Source organism: Colossoma macropomum, unplaced genomic scaffold (genome assembly GCF_904425465.1).
Source record: "Colossoma macropomum unplaced genomic scaffold, Colossoma_macropomum, whole genome shotgun sequence".
NCBI lineage: Eukaryota > Metazoa > Chordata > Actinopteri > Characiformes > Serrasalmidae > Colossoma > Colossoma macropomum.
Window position 1 is genome coordinate 25,760,320 of NW_023494786.1, and position 17,549 is coordinate 25,777,868.

General features: G+C 37.9%; 1 protein-coding gene across 1 annotated transcript in view; it reads left to right on the forward strand.

Annotated features, from left to right (window-relative positions):
- LOC118826373 (neurobeachin-like) overlaps nt 1-17,549 on the forward strand; it is a 228,458-nt gene that overhangs the window by 115,228 nt on the left and 95,681 nt on the right. Inside the window, exons 6-10 of the mRNA XM_036597338.1 lie at nt 5,321-5,421; nt 6,028-6,123; nt 7,467-7,588; nt 14,140-14,266; nt 17,385-17,504. Of these exons, the coding sequence (XP_036453231.1) occupies nt 5,321-5,421; nt 6,028-6,123; nt 7,467-7,588; nt 14,140-14,266; nt 17,385-17,504 (566 nt within the window). The remainder of the gene's footprint in view (nt 1-5,320; nt 5,422-6,027; nt 6,124-7,466; nt 7,589-14,139; nt 14,267-17,384; nt 17,505-17,549) is intronic.

Below are 17,549 nucleotides of genomic sequence, written 5' to 3' on the forward strand. Positions count from 1 at the left end.
CATATATCACATCTCTGTATGGCCTTGTGCATGTGTGTAGGTTGCTGGAAGCTGCTTTCAGCTGAAGGCTAATGTAAGTGAAGAACATGAATAAAAATATTAATAAATATTTTACTGGAGCTGCAAACACTGAAAAAAACATCAAATGCAAGAATGAAAACAATACCAAGACATAAAAAAGCATATTTTAATCAAAAACTTGATCCACACGTTAAAGAAAATAGTGGATGAAAGGTAGATTTGCCCAAAGGAGCTGGACATTCAAGAGAGAATCAACAGGAGAGCCAAATATACAGCAAATCAACAAATATCTACCAGTTTAGGAAATGTTTGCTGATTTGTTCTCCATAGTATGCAGCACATTCCTGAAATGCAGCCACTATAAAATGATGCACTCAAACCATTGTATGTTTATTGAGGTAGCCTTTTTTACTAGGCAAGCTGCACCCTTGAAAAAAAGGGTTTTTCAAGGGTTCTTTAGGAAAGGAAATGGTTTCTATATAGAACACTTTACATGATTAAGGGGAAGATTCAGATTGATAGTTCTTATTAGAACTTTTTTGTACAGGGCTCTATAACAAAAAAGGGTTCTTCTATTGTTAGCACGTCAAGCTTGCAATAATAGAAGAACCTTTTTTGGTGCTATATAGAACCCTTTTCAAAAAGGTTCTATATAGAACCGTCTACAGCACATACTCCATCAATCTGAAGAACCCTGAAAAGACACTTCTTCTAGGGATTTTAGTAAAGAAAATGGTTCTATATAAAACCATGAACACTCAAAGAACACTTTACATGATTAAAGGGTTCTTTGCACTGTGAAAGCATTCTTCAGATTGATGGAGAATGTGCTGTAGATGGTTCTACATAGAACTTTTTTTGTGCAGGGCTCTATTTAGCACCAAAAAGGGTTCTTCTATTGTTACCATGTCAGGCTTGTAATAATAGAAGAATCCTTTTGGGTGCTATATAGAACCCTTTTCAAAAAGGCTCTATATATAACCATATACAGCACATTCTCCATTAATCTGAAGAAGCATTTTATGATGGAAAGGACCCTTCAATCATCTAAAGTGTTCTTTGCATGTTTATGGTTCTATGTAGAACCATTTTCTGTACTAAAAAACCCTTGAAGAACCGTCTTTTTTGAGTGTGTGTGTAGCAGCTCACTCTGGTTTAGTTTCAATGTATTATTTGCCGCTTACAATCATAATGTCATGTACAAAATAAGGACGTTAGTGGGCCGTGATTGTGTGGTAGGCCTTCATAGGCTAATCAAAGGCATCACATTGACCACCCCACCACAACAACTGTTGTGGGCTGCAGATCAGTCCATGCTGTTAAAATGGTTGGGAACCCCTGGCTTACAATGATGACTGTATTAGTTGTTTATACATACCTACATACATCATCTAAACTGCTTATCCTTCTGGGTCGCGGTGGGGTGCTGGAGCCTATCCCAGCTGTCATTGGGCGGAAGGCAGGATACACCCTGGACAGGTCGCCAGTCCATCGCAGGGCAGACAGACAGACATACATATACAATCACACACACATTCACACCTAGGGGCAATTCAGCATTTCCAGTTAGCCTGACTGCATGTTTTTTTGGACTGTGGGAGGAAACCGGAGTACCCGGAGGAAACCCATGCAGACACAGGGAGAACATGCAAACTCCACACAGAAATGACCCCGGTCGCCCGGCCGGGAATCGAACCCAGTGAGGCTATGAGGCAACAGCGCTACCCACTGCACCACCGTGCTGCCCATTAGTTGTTTAACAAACTCAAAACGTTATGGCAGTCAGCATACTTACTTTATAAAGTTTAAGCAACAAATCTTTTCCACAGTGTATCAAACATACTTTACAAAATCCATGAACACAACAAAACCATCCAAAACATGGAACAGAATGAGAATCAAGAATAAACAGAGCAGCAAGTGACAAAATAGGAGACAGATAACAGTGCAGATGGGGGACCTGAACATACAGTGGAGAAAAGCACCAGACATTTCAGCAGGAGAGTGTAGTTAGAGGAATAGCACTGAGTAAATAGGTTTTGAGTTGAGCTGAAATAAGAGTGAAATCGTGGAGCCTTTAAGGGAGAGTTACTCAGAGAGGGAGCTATTACGCTGAACGCTCTGCCACCCACTGAGGACAATCTGAAACCAGGCACCACGAGCAGACCAGCCTCAGAGGACTTAAGTGTACACGCAGGGCTGTAGAAATGAAGAATATACTGAGGACCAAGACTGTGGATGGCAGAGATGGGGACTCGAGTTAACGACTCAGACTTGAGTCACGCTTGAGTCGCATGTTAACTGACTTGCAATTCGACTTAGACTTTCCCTTAAATGACTTACTACAACTGAAATGCACTAACATGCAATGTTCAATGTACTAAGGCTGTTCTGAGGAGTGCAGATTGCGCGCAGGACCGTCAACTAACCGCTAGTGTGATAGTGGTGTTAATACATTGTTTTCCCCACCAAAACATTTTATGGGGTTGTATTTCTACTGTAGAATTTGGGAAACAATAAGATGGACTGTGTGTGTGTATTGTAGCAGCATTGAGGAATGTTTTGCATCTGATCTTGAGATTTAAGATAATCTTATTTTGCTGGTAAATATTATTTCAGCTTATTATCCATCTAGTTGCTATTGCCACTCCTGTTGTTAAAAGAAGCCTCCAAACAACATTCTTTTGAGACACTAATACAGATTTACACTTGATTTTAAAACTTCAATAGAAAATCAATAGAAAAGTAAAACCAACCACTGTTAGTTGTTCAAACTGTAGTAAACTGAGTGGATTTTATAATCAGCCCCAATTTTTTTCCCACATTTTGTACAATCCTCCCTCAAATACAGGCGGTGGCCCCAAAAAGTTTGGACATTTGTCTCATACTAAAAAATGCATTTGTGTTTATTGTGTTAGGAAACAAAATGTCAAACCAAGTGGCATTTATTTAAAGCAGGCCATTCCAAGACTGCCATTTACTTTTTGGTAAAGTGTTCTTTTGAAAGGCAGCTGCTGTATTTCCAGCAGTTTCTTTGCAGAATTCAACATCAAAATGCCATCTGAGGTCATGATCCCATTAATCCATTAAGACCACAAGCTCACCGACACTATAGTACATAATGGGCAGAATGCATCTGATTTGAAATGAAACTGATGCAAAAGGTTCAATACATGAGGCCCCCAAACTCTAGATTGATGATGTGAAATTTCAGCTTAAGAAAAAAGAAACACAAGAAAAAGCAAATCTGGCAAATTAATTATTTTCAGAAGGTACAGATCATTTTTAAACAGTGACAAGTTTCTATAATTATTGCTCATTTTGAGGTTTACTGAAAATACAAATGCAAAAATACAGTGCTCACTAGAAGGGAACAGAGCGACTCCTTTTCTGTCCACATCAGATGTACAAGTACACAGTCAGGACCAACCCAGACAGAAGCATTCAGTGCGTTCAGTATAGATATTCTAACAGGTTTAGTTAAATTGCTTTAGTTAGAGACACAAGACTTGACTCTCTCTCAGCTTCATCCATTTGATTTTTATTGTTTTCATGCTTTTGTTTATCAGTGTTCTCTCACTACAATACCCAGCATGCAAAAATATGTTGTACAATCATTGGGAATCCCTGTGGCGTCAACCAATTCTGACTGCTAGCCTAGACACTGAGAATATACAAACAAAGCTAGCAGTATTTGCAACTCTGCCCTTGGTCGTCAAACAAAATAAAATTAAAAACTAAAAACAAGACAAAACAACAATAAAAACAAAAACAGCAATTTTGTCTTTAGTAACCACAGAATCGACACCAGTTACGTGTTTTTACCTTTTTTAATTGATGAAAAAAGCCAAACTGAGGTATCTGACAGTTCATTTCTGTTATTTAGATAATCCATTCTCTCCATTGTAGTGATGATTTAAAGACAGTTACCACAGTTAATACAGATATTTGCCTTCCTAGCCTTAGTGTTAGCCATCTGTCTTCCTTTTGCATTCATGAGGTATAGAAAAATAATAACAAATAATAGTGATAAAAAAGCATTTTAAATCAGCCCGGCACCATAAACCTACCCTAAAGCAGTTGTAGTATCTCCAAACTTCAAGATATGTGTTCAGAAAGCTTTTTCTTCTAGTTTTTGACTATTCTATTGTACTGCAGAAAGTGAGTAAACATGTTTACAATGTGTAAAGCAATGGTTATTTTATGTTTTTATTTTGGTTAGAATGTCCCTTTAAGTTATTGCAAACAGACAAAGACATTAATTAATATGATTTAGATAAGTTAGCCCAAACTTTTGACGAACAGCTTACATTAAGTGTGTAATTCATAGCACAGGTTTATTCCCAAAGAAAGCAGATTCAGGTCTCTTAGTCTTCAGGCTAATTCAGTTGGAGCTGAGCAGAAGCTGATCCTGATTCCACTGCACTTTTTCCTCTCTCCAGACTGTAATCTGAGCTTTAGAGCCACGTGGCGTAATAAACAGAACATGGAACATGACCGTTCTGCGTATAAGGTCAGAGATAACACATTTAAAGCTGCTCTGAACAGCAGGAGAAGATGCAAACAAAGCCGTAGATTTACGTTCTCTGCTAATGTCTGCGGTAGCCTTAGAACACACATGGGGGGGTGGGGGGTGGGGGGGTATGGATTAAGTTGATATCTCCTCCACAGCAAAATTACCAGGCTGAGGAAGGAGAGAGAGATTGAGGGAAAAATCTCATTAGTTGCAGTCTGTTTCCATAATGAGAATGAATGGCAGTTTAGAGGAATATTAAATTTTCCTTTCCGTTTATGAATGACAAATACTGATGCCCTCCTTTTTCCTGTAATTGATGTGCTCTCGCCTGCTCTGTCTGCATATTTTCACTGCGTGTCATTTCTTACCGTCAGCGATGTGAATTCTTTCTGAAGTAGCTGCTGAGGCTTCGCCCTATGCTCAGTCCCGACCACGCTCCCGACAAAGCGTAAAATGAAGACATTACACGGCACTAATCAATAAAAATTGGCTAAGATTTGGATTAGGATTGGCGAAAGTGTAGGTCCTTATCTGAAAGCTTTGCGTCACATTGAAAGCACAAGTTTTCTATCTGTAGATATTTTTGCTGAGTTCCAGCACTGTGCAAATGTCAGAGACCATCTGAAAATATTTATTTTAATAACTCCAGTAAACTTTGGACAACAGATGTGCAGGCTGGTTGACTGATTGTGTACATTTGAATATTTGCAGAACTATCACTATGTCTTTCTCTCGTTCTCTCTCTCGCTCTCTCTCTCTCTCTCTCTCTCTCTCTGTTATCAGATCTGCTGGTGGACATGCTGGGAGTGCTGGCCAGTTATAGTATCACAGTGAAGGAGCTGAAGCTGCTCTTCAGCATGCTGAGAGGAGAAGGAGGATTGTGGGTAAGCCAATGGCAGCCCCTGGACCACAGTTTAGGACTTCGCTGTCCCTCACTCTGCCCTGTGGTCAGTCAGTCAGTGATACTCTCCCAAGCCACCAGAGCAGTCAGCTTCAGAATGACCGGAACCTCCCAAGATATCGACTCACTGCTGGCTGGAGTGAGAGCTATTGATGCAGTATTGACGCTGGTAGTTGCCAGAGTGAAGATGCTGTCACAATAGCTCTCATTTTCTGAGCGGAGTGGAGTACACCTCATCAGAAAGGCCTAAGTTGTTAGTAGGGGAGAGTGTACTGTGTAACAGCCAGGAGGGATTTGATTAATGTGAACATATATTTAAATATTTGGCCTGAGAGTAAATTCAATGTATTGTACATTAAAAACGCTACAGTGCCAAGGCCTATTGTTATGTTTTTGCATCTGTTATGTTACCTTGACATAATGTGTGATAATGTGTAATATCCTCATTATTTTTAGCCAATATTGAAATATTTGACTTTAAGCACTGAAGTATGACAAGCAAAAATTAAATCTAGTGTACATGAAAATGTTTAACATGCTGTGGCACTAATGCATACATGGATTTCTGATTTCTGATGATTAATCTTAGCCGAGGCATGCAGTGAAGCTGCTGGCTGTGCTGAATCAGATGCCACAGAGACACGGGCCGGACGCTTTCTTCAACTTCCCCGGCCGGAGTGCTGCTGTGAGTTTTCTGTCCATTCAAATAATCCAATTTTTTTTTTTTTTATCATGAATGCATTATTCTATCTACATTTACTGCTTCTGTAAAAGTGAGGAGCTCGTTCTTTTTTTTGTAGTAATTGCTGTTCTTTTAATTTGATGAGGATCATTAATAGTAATAATAATAAAAAAAAGAAATAGAAAAAGAAGGAGAAGAGGCTGAAGAAGAAGTGGGGATAACAAAAACAATAGGGTTCCAGTACTATGTGCTGAAATAATAATAATATTAATAATATAATAATAATAATAATAATAATAATAATAATAATAATAATGACAACAATTGCTGTTTTTATTATATTTTTCTTACATTCTTCTTTTTCTTCTTCTTCTTTTCTCTTCTTCTCCTTCTTTTTCTATTTGTCCTTCTTTTCTTCTTCTTCTTTTTCTTCTTGTTCTTCTTCTTCCTTTTCTTCTTCTTCTTCTTCTCATTATTATTATTATTATTTTTATTATTATTATTATTATTACTCTTTTTGCAAAAACAATCGTATAGATATGGAAGGCAAAGACACTATTGTTCAAACTGAATACGCCCAGTCAAATGTCATGTTTTGTTGATTTTCTAGGTGGAAATAAGTTTACACATACTTACGGAGAACAAACTTAAATATGACATTTTTCTGCAACATTTAGTGCAAAAGAGTTTAACCCTTAATATCCCAGCTTATTACATGCTAAGGCTTATTATTCAGTAACTATAGGAACTTCAGTGCAAACTGGCTGAAGTATGGCTATTGCTTGCAGGCCCTAGCCATCATGTTTTATTTTTTTAAGCATGTTAAATTTTGCAAATAAGCAGTAATTTTAACAAAATTGTGGGGAAATGTTCTTTGTAGAGGATGTGTTAACTTATTTTCACATAGAAAATCAACAGAACAAGGGACATCCAAACCTTTGCAAATGACTGTACTTGCCCTCTTCATTGTGTTTAGACTAAAATATCTGGTAAGTGTAGAGCAATAAAGGGGTGCAACAGTAGTAAGCATAAAAGGGAGGATGACTTGTAGAGGGGTGTTTGGTCCTCGCACATTGCCACTTTTGCTTATAGTTAGGGGTCCAAGCACTGTTTCAAGGAGCTCAATTTGTTAGCATTTTTCTTTTTCCTTCTACTTCTTATTTATTTAGCTAATTATTAATTTACAGCATCTCTTATTTAATAAACTGCTTCTCAAAGTGCTCAGGTTTAAGTGAAATAGCCATAACAAATAGCCAAAAAAAACATGGCATGGTCAACACAAACACAAAATATGTGCCTACACTGTTTGCAATGATAAGAATCTCCTGAGCTCTTTTTTTTGCCAGGCGATTGCTTTACCTCCCATTGCCAAGTGGCCTTATCAGAACGGCTTCAGTCTCAACACCTGGTTCCGCATGGATCCCCTCAACAACATCAACGTAGACAAGGACAAACCCTACCTTTACTGGTGAGTTAATCACCATCACACATCTGCTTGACAATTAAGGAACGAGCCTTGCAGGTTGGACTAACCGGCAGCAGCTGGTGTCTTTAAGAAGATTAGACTGGATGCTTTGTTTTTTTTGGGTGTTGATGTCCTGATGTCCTGCCTGTTCCGCCACATGCAGAATGAGCTTTGTTAAGGGATTTTGCTTTGTGATGATGCGGTGGATTATGCTGGCATGAAAGAGAATTAGGTCAGATTTTGCTGATTGCACGATACAAATGTGAACCTGGGGTGGGCGGAACGTTCCGGAATCAGAGGCGGATCTCCGCAGGGGGAGAGAGGTTTTAATTTGGGCTTTTAATGTCTGGAGCAGAGAAGATGTGCTTTATGTAGAGACTTGTGGCTAATTAAAGCTGAGATCAATAGCCCGGAAGCACTGTGTTTATCTGCAGCGGTCCCAGGATACATGGAGTAAAGCCTCAGTGTAGACAGAAGTGTGCGTATGAGTGTATGTGTGTGTGTGGTGGGAACGGATGGTGGCAGGGACGGAAGGGCTGTGCAAACATTTGAAATTGGGAAATGGAAGAGTGCAAAGAAGATGAAACAAAAGGAAAGTCTTTGTCATCATTATGTGTCAGCCGTTCTGGACATGGGCTGAAGATGTACAGTACTGTGCAGGAGTCAGAGACCATGCTTGATTTATTTAATTTCCAGCCAAAAGTACAAGTGATTAAAAAAGTGTCAGGACAAAAGCCAGAAACTCATTTAAATTTACACAAGGTCTGGACCCTGGAATGGTCAGTGTATTTTTGGTTTATTTCTTTTCTCGGTAAGAGCTTCTTGACAGCTACACATCCTTTCAGACTTATAGTGTTGTCTTCTCACAGTGGAAGGATGGACAGAAACACCTGTGGATTTTTTCAGATCTGAATCAAGAGTGTAACTGTCTCCTCTCTCTAAAAAGTAAAAGTATTGTTAATCTAATGGGGAAAGTTTTGGTGGTCTACCTGGTCTTTCATTGTTGTTAGGAGTTATCTTTTCATCAGTTTTTGAACTTTTTTAACAGTTTAAAAAACAACTTTTTTACTTATTTTACTTTGACTTTCCATTTCCATATGCAAGAAATAAATTAATGTAGATCCAATCTCCTCAGAAATATCTCCTGAAAAATGAATAACTTGTATGTGATGACTGACAAGAAATTAAATAAATGAAGGGGGGATGTAGATGTTATATATTTATAAAATGGATAGTTCTGGTCCTAAAGTGTGATTGGCTGAGCCATGCTCGAAGCTGTTGTAAAATACACGATATACGCATACCTAGGCCCCCCTCACAATAACTGATCTCTGTATTACTGTACCACATCTTTAAGAATCCATGTGCTATTAATTGAATAATATTTGACTCTAATGCTGCTCGCATGAACCACCAAGTGTACTGATGAAGTAAGAACCTGATTTTGTTAAAACTGAGGGGCTTATTTTCTTTACTAGAACTAACAGGTTAACAGGCTAAACAAATCCAACATTAATATCACATGCTCAAATTAAAGTACTCATGACGAGATTCACTGTACAACTGTAATATGAAAGTCTTGTCAGAAGTGCCAGAAGTAGCATCAAACCCAGACTCTGTACTCCCTAAATAGTGTGTATGTTTTGAAATTCTAGCTTCTGCAGACAAATAATGCGCTATTTGTCGAGTATGGATGTGGCTGAATTCCAAATGGCTGTTTTTTAAGATGCGTTATGCATGTTGTGGTGCAGGAGCCAGTATTTAAATTCCTACTTAGTGAACTTTGTGTATTTTATCATACTTTATGTTGGCCGCTGTTTTGTAAAAGCGATAAGCCACTTTAAGCTGTGAGTTACTGTGACCTTCCCTGTGATAAAATCGCAGTAGCTCATGGCCTCTCATGGCTTATTGCTTTAATCAACACAGAACTCTGAACCCAAACCCTGACAAACAGCCCCAGACCATTATCCCTCTTCCACCAAACTTCACAGGTGGTATTTTGCATTCTGGTAGGTTGCGTTCTCCCCAGATTCCTCTCAGATTCATCTATCAGACTGCCAGATAGTGAAGTATGATTCATCACTCCAGAGAACACGTTTCTACTGCCCCAGAGTCCAGTGGTGACGTGCTTTACGCCGCCCCAGCTAATGCTTGGCATAGTGTATGGTGATCTTCTGCTTGTATCTGGCAGCTCAGCCATGAAAACCCATTTCATGAAGTTACAGATGCACAGACCTTGTGCTGATTTTGCTTCCAAGGCCAGTTTAGAACTTTATAGGGAATGATGTAACAGAGCATAGGTGATTTTTTATGCTCTACGCGCTTCAACACTCAGCAACCCCACACTGTGAGTTTGTGTGGTCTGCTGCTTTGTGGCTGAGCTCTTGTTGCTCTAAGATTCTTCCATTTCACAAAAATTGCATATGTATGACTGAAGAGTCTCATCTTTCTTCTATCTTTGTGAATATAAAGTTTGTACATAACCCCATATACCCTGACTGTGTTTTAGTGTTTGTACCATTTGTATTCAGACACCATACAGGCTTAGCTCTGCCTATGAAAGGTCCAGGGTGATGTACCATGCTAATCTTGTTTCAGGCCCCTCTCTCAGTCCTCACAGCTCTCAGCCAACCCTCAGCCCCAGACCAGAATTAGAAAAATCTCTTGAAACGAGTTCCTAAGAAATTTCACAATGCAAAGTTGATGTCTACAAGAGGATGTTTAACAGTTTCAAGTGTTGCATATATTTAGTATAGATAACTGAAGCTCTGAGCTACATTTTAGTTTGAGACACTGTTCTGTAGCCAGAGGACAGAAGTGGCCCTATCTTGGCCGTTATCAGTGTCTGATCCATGTTAATTTCCTTTGAGTCTGTCCTGGGAAAGGGCAGAGGATTAAAGACTCCAAGACGGTCAGCTATTGCAAAGGTCTTCATTTACCTCACCGTATAAGACACAAGAGTTTTTTCTGTGTGTATTGTTGTGATGCTTGAGTCACAGGACACAAAGACCCTCTTGTTGTTTTGATGGTTCGGTAGATCTGGTTTCATTGCACCTCAGAGTTAAAGCAATAGTTCAAACATCCACAATTTTACCCATACCCTACACAAAGTCCATCATGTTTGGCGTCTGAGGTTTGCTTCTTTAGATTTGCACTGGAGCTACGAATCTGATGTAGGTAACAAGTAATGGAAGCTTATACTGTATCAATTAGGCTTGCCTCAAACTGTTAACTTTTAATAGTAAGTTAAGAATCATCTGTGGCTTTAGATACATTATCTTGTAGCTCCAGTGCAAAACTAAAGAAGCAAACTGTATATATTAAAGCTGGGGTTACACTACATGGCCTTTACCCTAATATTAGCCCAGATTCTCAGTCTGGCTGCCTATATGGAAATAAATTATATGGGTGTATATTTTTATATATTTGTAATGCATTTCAAATACATCGCAATCCATACCGAAATACATTCCAAACACTAAAATGTATTTCAGAATATATTGCCATATTAACCAAATATTTTTATATTTTATTTTAAAGTACATTTATTTGAAAATGTACAGGAAAATATTATATATGTAAAAGTATTTATAAAATACATTTGTAAATAATAGCCAGAATACTTGTACATTTGTATTGCAGTATTTTAAATGTAATTAGTATCCAATGATAATGGTTCCAGATACTGGAATACAAGTTTACGTTTACATGGCAAAGGCAAGATATTGATACACAGTGAAAATGCAGTTATGATTTGATATCTTGTTTATATGAAATACATTTTGTGTAAGTGCTGTCTGCATATGTACATGGTTAATGCAAAGTTGGTACCGTTCATTCAGGTTGTGTATATTTAGTTATTTCTGTAACCTTTCTTAAAACTACATACAATTTTAATATATTTAATATACACATCAAAAAAAATATTTTTGATAAATATATGTGGAAAATACATTTAAAATGTTTTTAAAATGTATTTAATACATTTTCATAGATTGCAAAAATATAAATATAAAAATATATGTAATAAGTATGTTTAGAACATATATATCTATTCAGACTAGTCGGAATATATCAAACATTTGATTTTCTTTCGACCCATCTGAACATAATCCTGTACTTGTCAGTGACTTAATTTGAATAGACTCCTTCATCAGCCAATGAAAACTGAGCATGCCAAAGAAGAAAATACAGCAAGAAAAGAGCACAATGGTGAAAAGGCACTCATGAACTTTTCAATATAATGAATTTTTAATGAAGTGTAAGGCACAAGCACAATTTAGTGCATGTGCGTCTAAAACTCTAAAAACTATCACACTAATCACATATTTACATCCATTACCCTCACATAAATATGTTTACTAAATAATAATTTATATATATTAATATATATTATATATTAATAAATTAAACATTAAAGAATGTGTGATCCCCAAAATTTCAATCGCCCAAAAAAGGGCCAGTCAGATGGTGGGAGATACCCAGTCTTTTGATGATCTGTTAGGACTTTAAAATGAATTAATTTACTACATTTGATGTAAGGGGAAAACAGTGGATTTGATTTGTCACTGTAGAAGTGAAGTGGTGATTACAGTCTATTGTTGAAGAAGCTGTTGGTAACATAGCTGGGCCGTGTGGGATCTGCACAGAGCTCTGAAGAGCGGCTTTTAGCCAAAGCACTCAGAGCCAGATTCAATGCCAAACAGCCATCTACAGTGGTGTTTGCCTGTGCCAACTACAGTACTACTCTCTCATACTCTCCCTCAAAAAATGCCCTGCATGCCAGGCAGCGTGAGAAACAGAACGTTTGTCACTTTCTGCAGTCCATACCACAGCACAGCTGAGAGTCAGTCACTTTCAGTGTAAGTTATAGCTGCACTATGTAGGATTTTTGTTAACGTTGAAAGAAGCAGCATTGCTGATTCAGGAGAAAAAAGGAATACACTAAAATATGATGTCTGTGTGCTGCTGCAAGCCACCCTATAAAGCCTGAAATAATAATTTAAAAGTCAGAGGTCAGATTTTGTGGGTGTTTTTCAGAGCATGTCATGTGTCTTCCCGTATTAATGTTACACACTCAGGCTCATAGAAACGTTCCAGCTCCATGTTTAAGTCTACAATGCAAAATCAACATTATACCAATGAAAATGTGATGACAGTAGTATATAATTCTCTTCCATCCTTGGAAGACATGTCCTAGATCAGGGGTCGGCAACCCAAATGTTAAGAAGAGCCATTTTGTCTTTTCAAACCACATTTTATGTCCATTTTACCATCTTGGCTGTAAGTATGTCTCAGTATGTGCTGCTGTACTAGTATAGGCTAACAAATTTAATATAAACGAAAACACAGACTTACTTTGCTCTACAGTTTAGCTCAGCTATGATCACTTTTCTCACATCTCTGGCAGGAAACTTTTCCAAAAGCAGAACAGTTCGAGAAATGTCTCTAAACATTCGACTTTTTACAAGGCTGAAGTCAGTTTCTCATTCGCCAGCTTCTTGTTTGAATTTTCACATTCCACCTTAAATGCTGCAGCAGGCCCTATTTAAATTGTAACAAAAAAAAATTGAATGAGAAGAGACTTCAGCTTCATGACTTTTTAGTGTTTGACAGTTTCTCGTTGCAGATTAAACATTTCAGGAAACTGGAGTGATTATAAATGCAAATAAGTCCATTCTTTCGTAAACTACTAGTCAGGCCAGATTGTTATCTGTGTTGCTATGAGACCAGCAGTCTGTGCGCTAACTTTCAAGGTTAAAGGTTGAATTAGCAGTTATACATTAACTCCAATGTTTAAGACCATTTATTGTTAATACTGTTAACGACCAGCAAAGCTTTATTTCACTGCAGTTGCCGACCCCTGTTCTAGACTAAATTTTGACTCAGTTATTTTTTGAATACTCTTTCACCAGATGTATCAACTTGAGGAGGGGATCTGATGCAGAACTAACATTACAAAATGTTATTCTGCATGGTGCATTCAGTTTCCACCAGAGAGGTCCAAATCCCCAAAACTTACACAGTGTAGCTTTAGTGTAACAAGATTTTACTTTAACTAGCATTTCTTCAGGCCTATTAATGATGTCATTTTCCCACAGTATTAAGAGCAGCTAGTGCTTACAAGTTATTAACTAACTGAAAACAATAGAGATTTAGGATTTTGTCCTGACAGCACCCTTATGTGTATATACATGACTGAATGTCTGATGAAAGGAGCAAGATGTTTGGTGCATGAATCACCCCAGCAGTGCTGATTGAATGTGTTTGCTACAGAAGCTAAAAGTTCCATATATTAGCATTCATAAATGTGGAGCTGGGGATTCCAACAGCAGCTACCATAATGAATCATTTAAACACACACAGGCGATGTAGTGAAGAGGTGTGGGTGTCCTATCCTGAGGGCTTAGCAAACCATTAGCGAACTAATTATATTGACTTGTTGAAATGTTGCTCTCACTGGTAATGTTGTGCAGGCTGATATGGCTCATCTGTTGAGATTTCGTGAAAGGTTGTTGATGTATTTCACATGTACGCTTGTGTCTTTTCGACAGCTTCCGCACCAGTAAAGGTGTTGGCTACTCGGCTCATTTTGTGGGGAACTGCTTGATCGTGACGTCGCTCAAATCCAAAGGCAAAGGCTTCCAGCACTGCGTGAAGTACGACTTCCAGCCTCGCAAAGTAAGCTCTTTGATTTGTGTTGGTTCTGTGTCCGAGTAGGTAACTGAGCATGCTAAGAACTTTGTGTGATGATACTTCTATAATAAAATCCAAATGGATTAAAATAATTTAAAGCCAAAAAATCAAATGTACACATTTTTCCCCCAAATCACAAATCAAGTCGATCAGCTAAGTTGGTTTTGCAGTGGAGTTACAAGACTAATGTAGCTAACAGGTAATGGATGCTTATGATCACCAGTTAGCATTGTGCAAACTGCACGTCTTAATCATTAAACACTCGCCTCGAACCACACTGTCTTGTTAAGTAATTTCAAATTTAATTGCTTATGTGGTTTTATAGCAAAGCAGGATGCAATTGCAAGCTTATTGAAGTTCGGATTTACAACTAGAATTAATTAGCAGGCAAGTACAGAGAGTTCTAGGGTATTCATGGGTAAAACAATGATAGAAAACAAACACAGTGAGTGAAAAATGCAAGAACAGGAAGAAAACAACAATGCTTACAAACAAGGTGACTATAGGCAACAATTATTCAGTGGAGCTACAAACAAGACACAGGTGAAGGAGATGACAAAAGCACAGAGCTAGGATGGAATGAAGGAAACAAAAATGGGGTGGGACATTACCAGGGGAACTGTGACAGGTTTCTGTGAGATACTGTTGTCTGTAAAAACTACTGTATTTAGCTTGGCAATATACTTTTATCCATTTTATAGAGAACAGATATAGTAAACTAAAGAAACAAACATTCTTTCTGGCTGATCAACTATATTTAGGGAAAGGTGAAAATTGGATAAATGTGGTGTTCTGCCAAACTATTCTTTTACTGCTGGGACATTTATCATGCTTGAGTGTTTCTCTGCATGTCACGTTAAAAACAACAGCTTCAGACGTCTTTAGAAATATTTACAATTTTATATAGACCTCTTTGATTCATCCTTTACACATCTGCTACCTTTCAGACAATTAAAATGAGCATGCTGATGTATGGCCCGAAGCAATTAGGTCCGCTTTGAGGTCTATAGACTGATTAAATGTGAATTTAGTGTCAGGTGAAATTATTTTAAGGGTAATATAAGTGATTAAAAGGAGTGTAAAGCCTTTTTTCCACCCATGGGTTCAGTGAATATATGTGGGCTTGTATTTGGTTTTTAATTCCTTTTTATCTCTGGCCATTTGGCTTGGCTAGAGTTGTGTTCAATTAAAGCTGGAATTTTTTCCTTTAATGATTAGATGCAGTGATTACAGATTTGATAAAAGATTAATATGTTTGTTATGGCACATAAGAATGTCTATGTGTGCAAGATAAAAATGCATTAAAGGGCCCATATCCTGCATTTGTCTTTTAACACTCTTAATTCATTTTTAAGCAACCACTTTCCAACCTCTCTTACTTAGAATTAAACAGTTTTTCTTACTGGGCCTTTAAGACTAATATATGTAAATTAACTCTGTTCTGATTGGCTGTCTTGTATTTTGTGCATGTGAACACTTGTAACTTTATGTTTGTCATTTAAAGAAAAATAAAGTAGGATAACATAGTTGTAGGCTGAGAGCAAATTATGATTTCTACAGAAATTATGATTTCCTGTGTTGTTGGTGGTTTAAATGTGAATTTAATTGGCCAGAAAAAGAATTGAGTTTCATTTGAGAAAGAGAAGCAACATATAATTGCCTCATACAAACACTGTATTAAAAATGTGTAACAATATCCATGTAGATTTTGGAAAATATCAACAATATATTGCAATATATTCTGCTTTTTTAAGATGGGATATTTTAACAAGACAGTCCTCTCTCAGTCTGTATATATAATAACAGAGTATGCGATCTCATGTTCATGTTGCTGCGTGAACTAGATTTTCTCCCTCTGCACAAATACATTTTGACCCTTTGGAGAAGCCACTATAAAACTCATTAGGAGCTCAGCTCCCTCAAAATTATACTGTACCCACTACAGCTGTGTCCTTGCTTTTAAACTTAGCTCTTCTCTCTCTCAATCAGCCCAGCGTCTGATCTATTATTCATGTCTCAATTCAAATTTTAGTGCTTTAGACTCTGTGCCTGCTCGCGGCCGCCCTTAAAAGAAGTTTTCTGGGTGAAATTTGTGTTTCCACTGGAGGACGGAAAATGAACTAGAACTGGCATGACGGCAAAGTCTTCACCTGAAAAGACATTTATAGCATGTTTCACACTTAAAACTGAGAAGACCACCTTCCTCAGTGCTGCCAAACCTGTCAGAACTGACAAAGTGTCTATCTATCTATCTATCTATCTATCTATCTATCTATCTATCTATCTATCTACCTATCTATCTATCTATCTGTCTGTCTGTCTGTCTGTCTGTCTGTCCGTCCGTCCGTCCGTCCGTCCGTCCGTCCGTCCGTCTGTCTGTATTATCTATCTATCTATCTATCTGTCTGTCTATCTATCTATCTGTCTGTCTGTCTGTCTGTCTGTCTGTCTGTCTGTCTGTCCGTCCGCCCGTCCGTCCGTCCGTCCGTCTGTCTGTATTATCTATCTATCTGTCTATCTATCTATCTATCTATCTATCTATCTATCTATCTATCTATCTATCTGTCTGTCTGTCTGTCTATGTGACAGTATGTCTGTATTATCTATCTATCTATCTATCTATCTATCTATCTATCTATCTATCTATCTATCTATCTATCTAAAAAGCTTAAGATAGAAAAGAAAAGCTTAAAATATGCTGCACTTAAAAAAAAACAACAAAAAAAACAAATGTTCACTCTACAACTGTAGAACATCTTCCTAAACTAGGAGGTCATTATAGTTTTTTTACTGTCAAAGACACCGTCTTCAGTGTAATCAGTCTTCAGTGTAATCAGTCTTCAGTGTAATAACCTACTGTTGCTACTTTTTTGTAGGAAATGAATCCCTTGACTTGGGACTTGAGTGTGAAGACTTGAGACTTACTTGTTACTTCCAACTTAGTGACTTGTTCCCCCCTCTGGCTCATAGTAGCCAGCTGCATTTCTCCGAAACATAGCTTTCATGTAGCTGAGCTAATTTATTGTAGAATAACTGGTTGCTGCATGTTTAAGTAGCTTGTCCAGCATTGCTATACATTGTTCCTCTCCTTTTCTGTCTGCAGTGGTACATGATCAGCATCGTGCACATCTACAACCGCTGGAGAAACAGTGAGATTCGCTGCTACGTCAACGGTCAGCTGGTGTCGTACGGCGACATGGCCTGGCATGTCAACACCAACGACGTAAGAGACACCGATGCGCTCCCCACCGCGTCCCTCTGCTGTTTT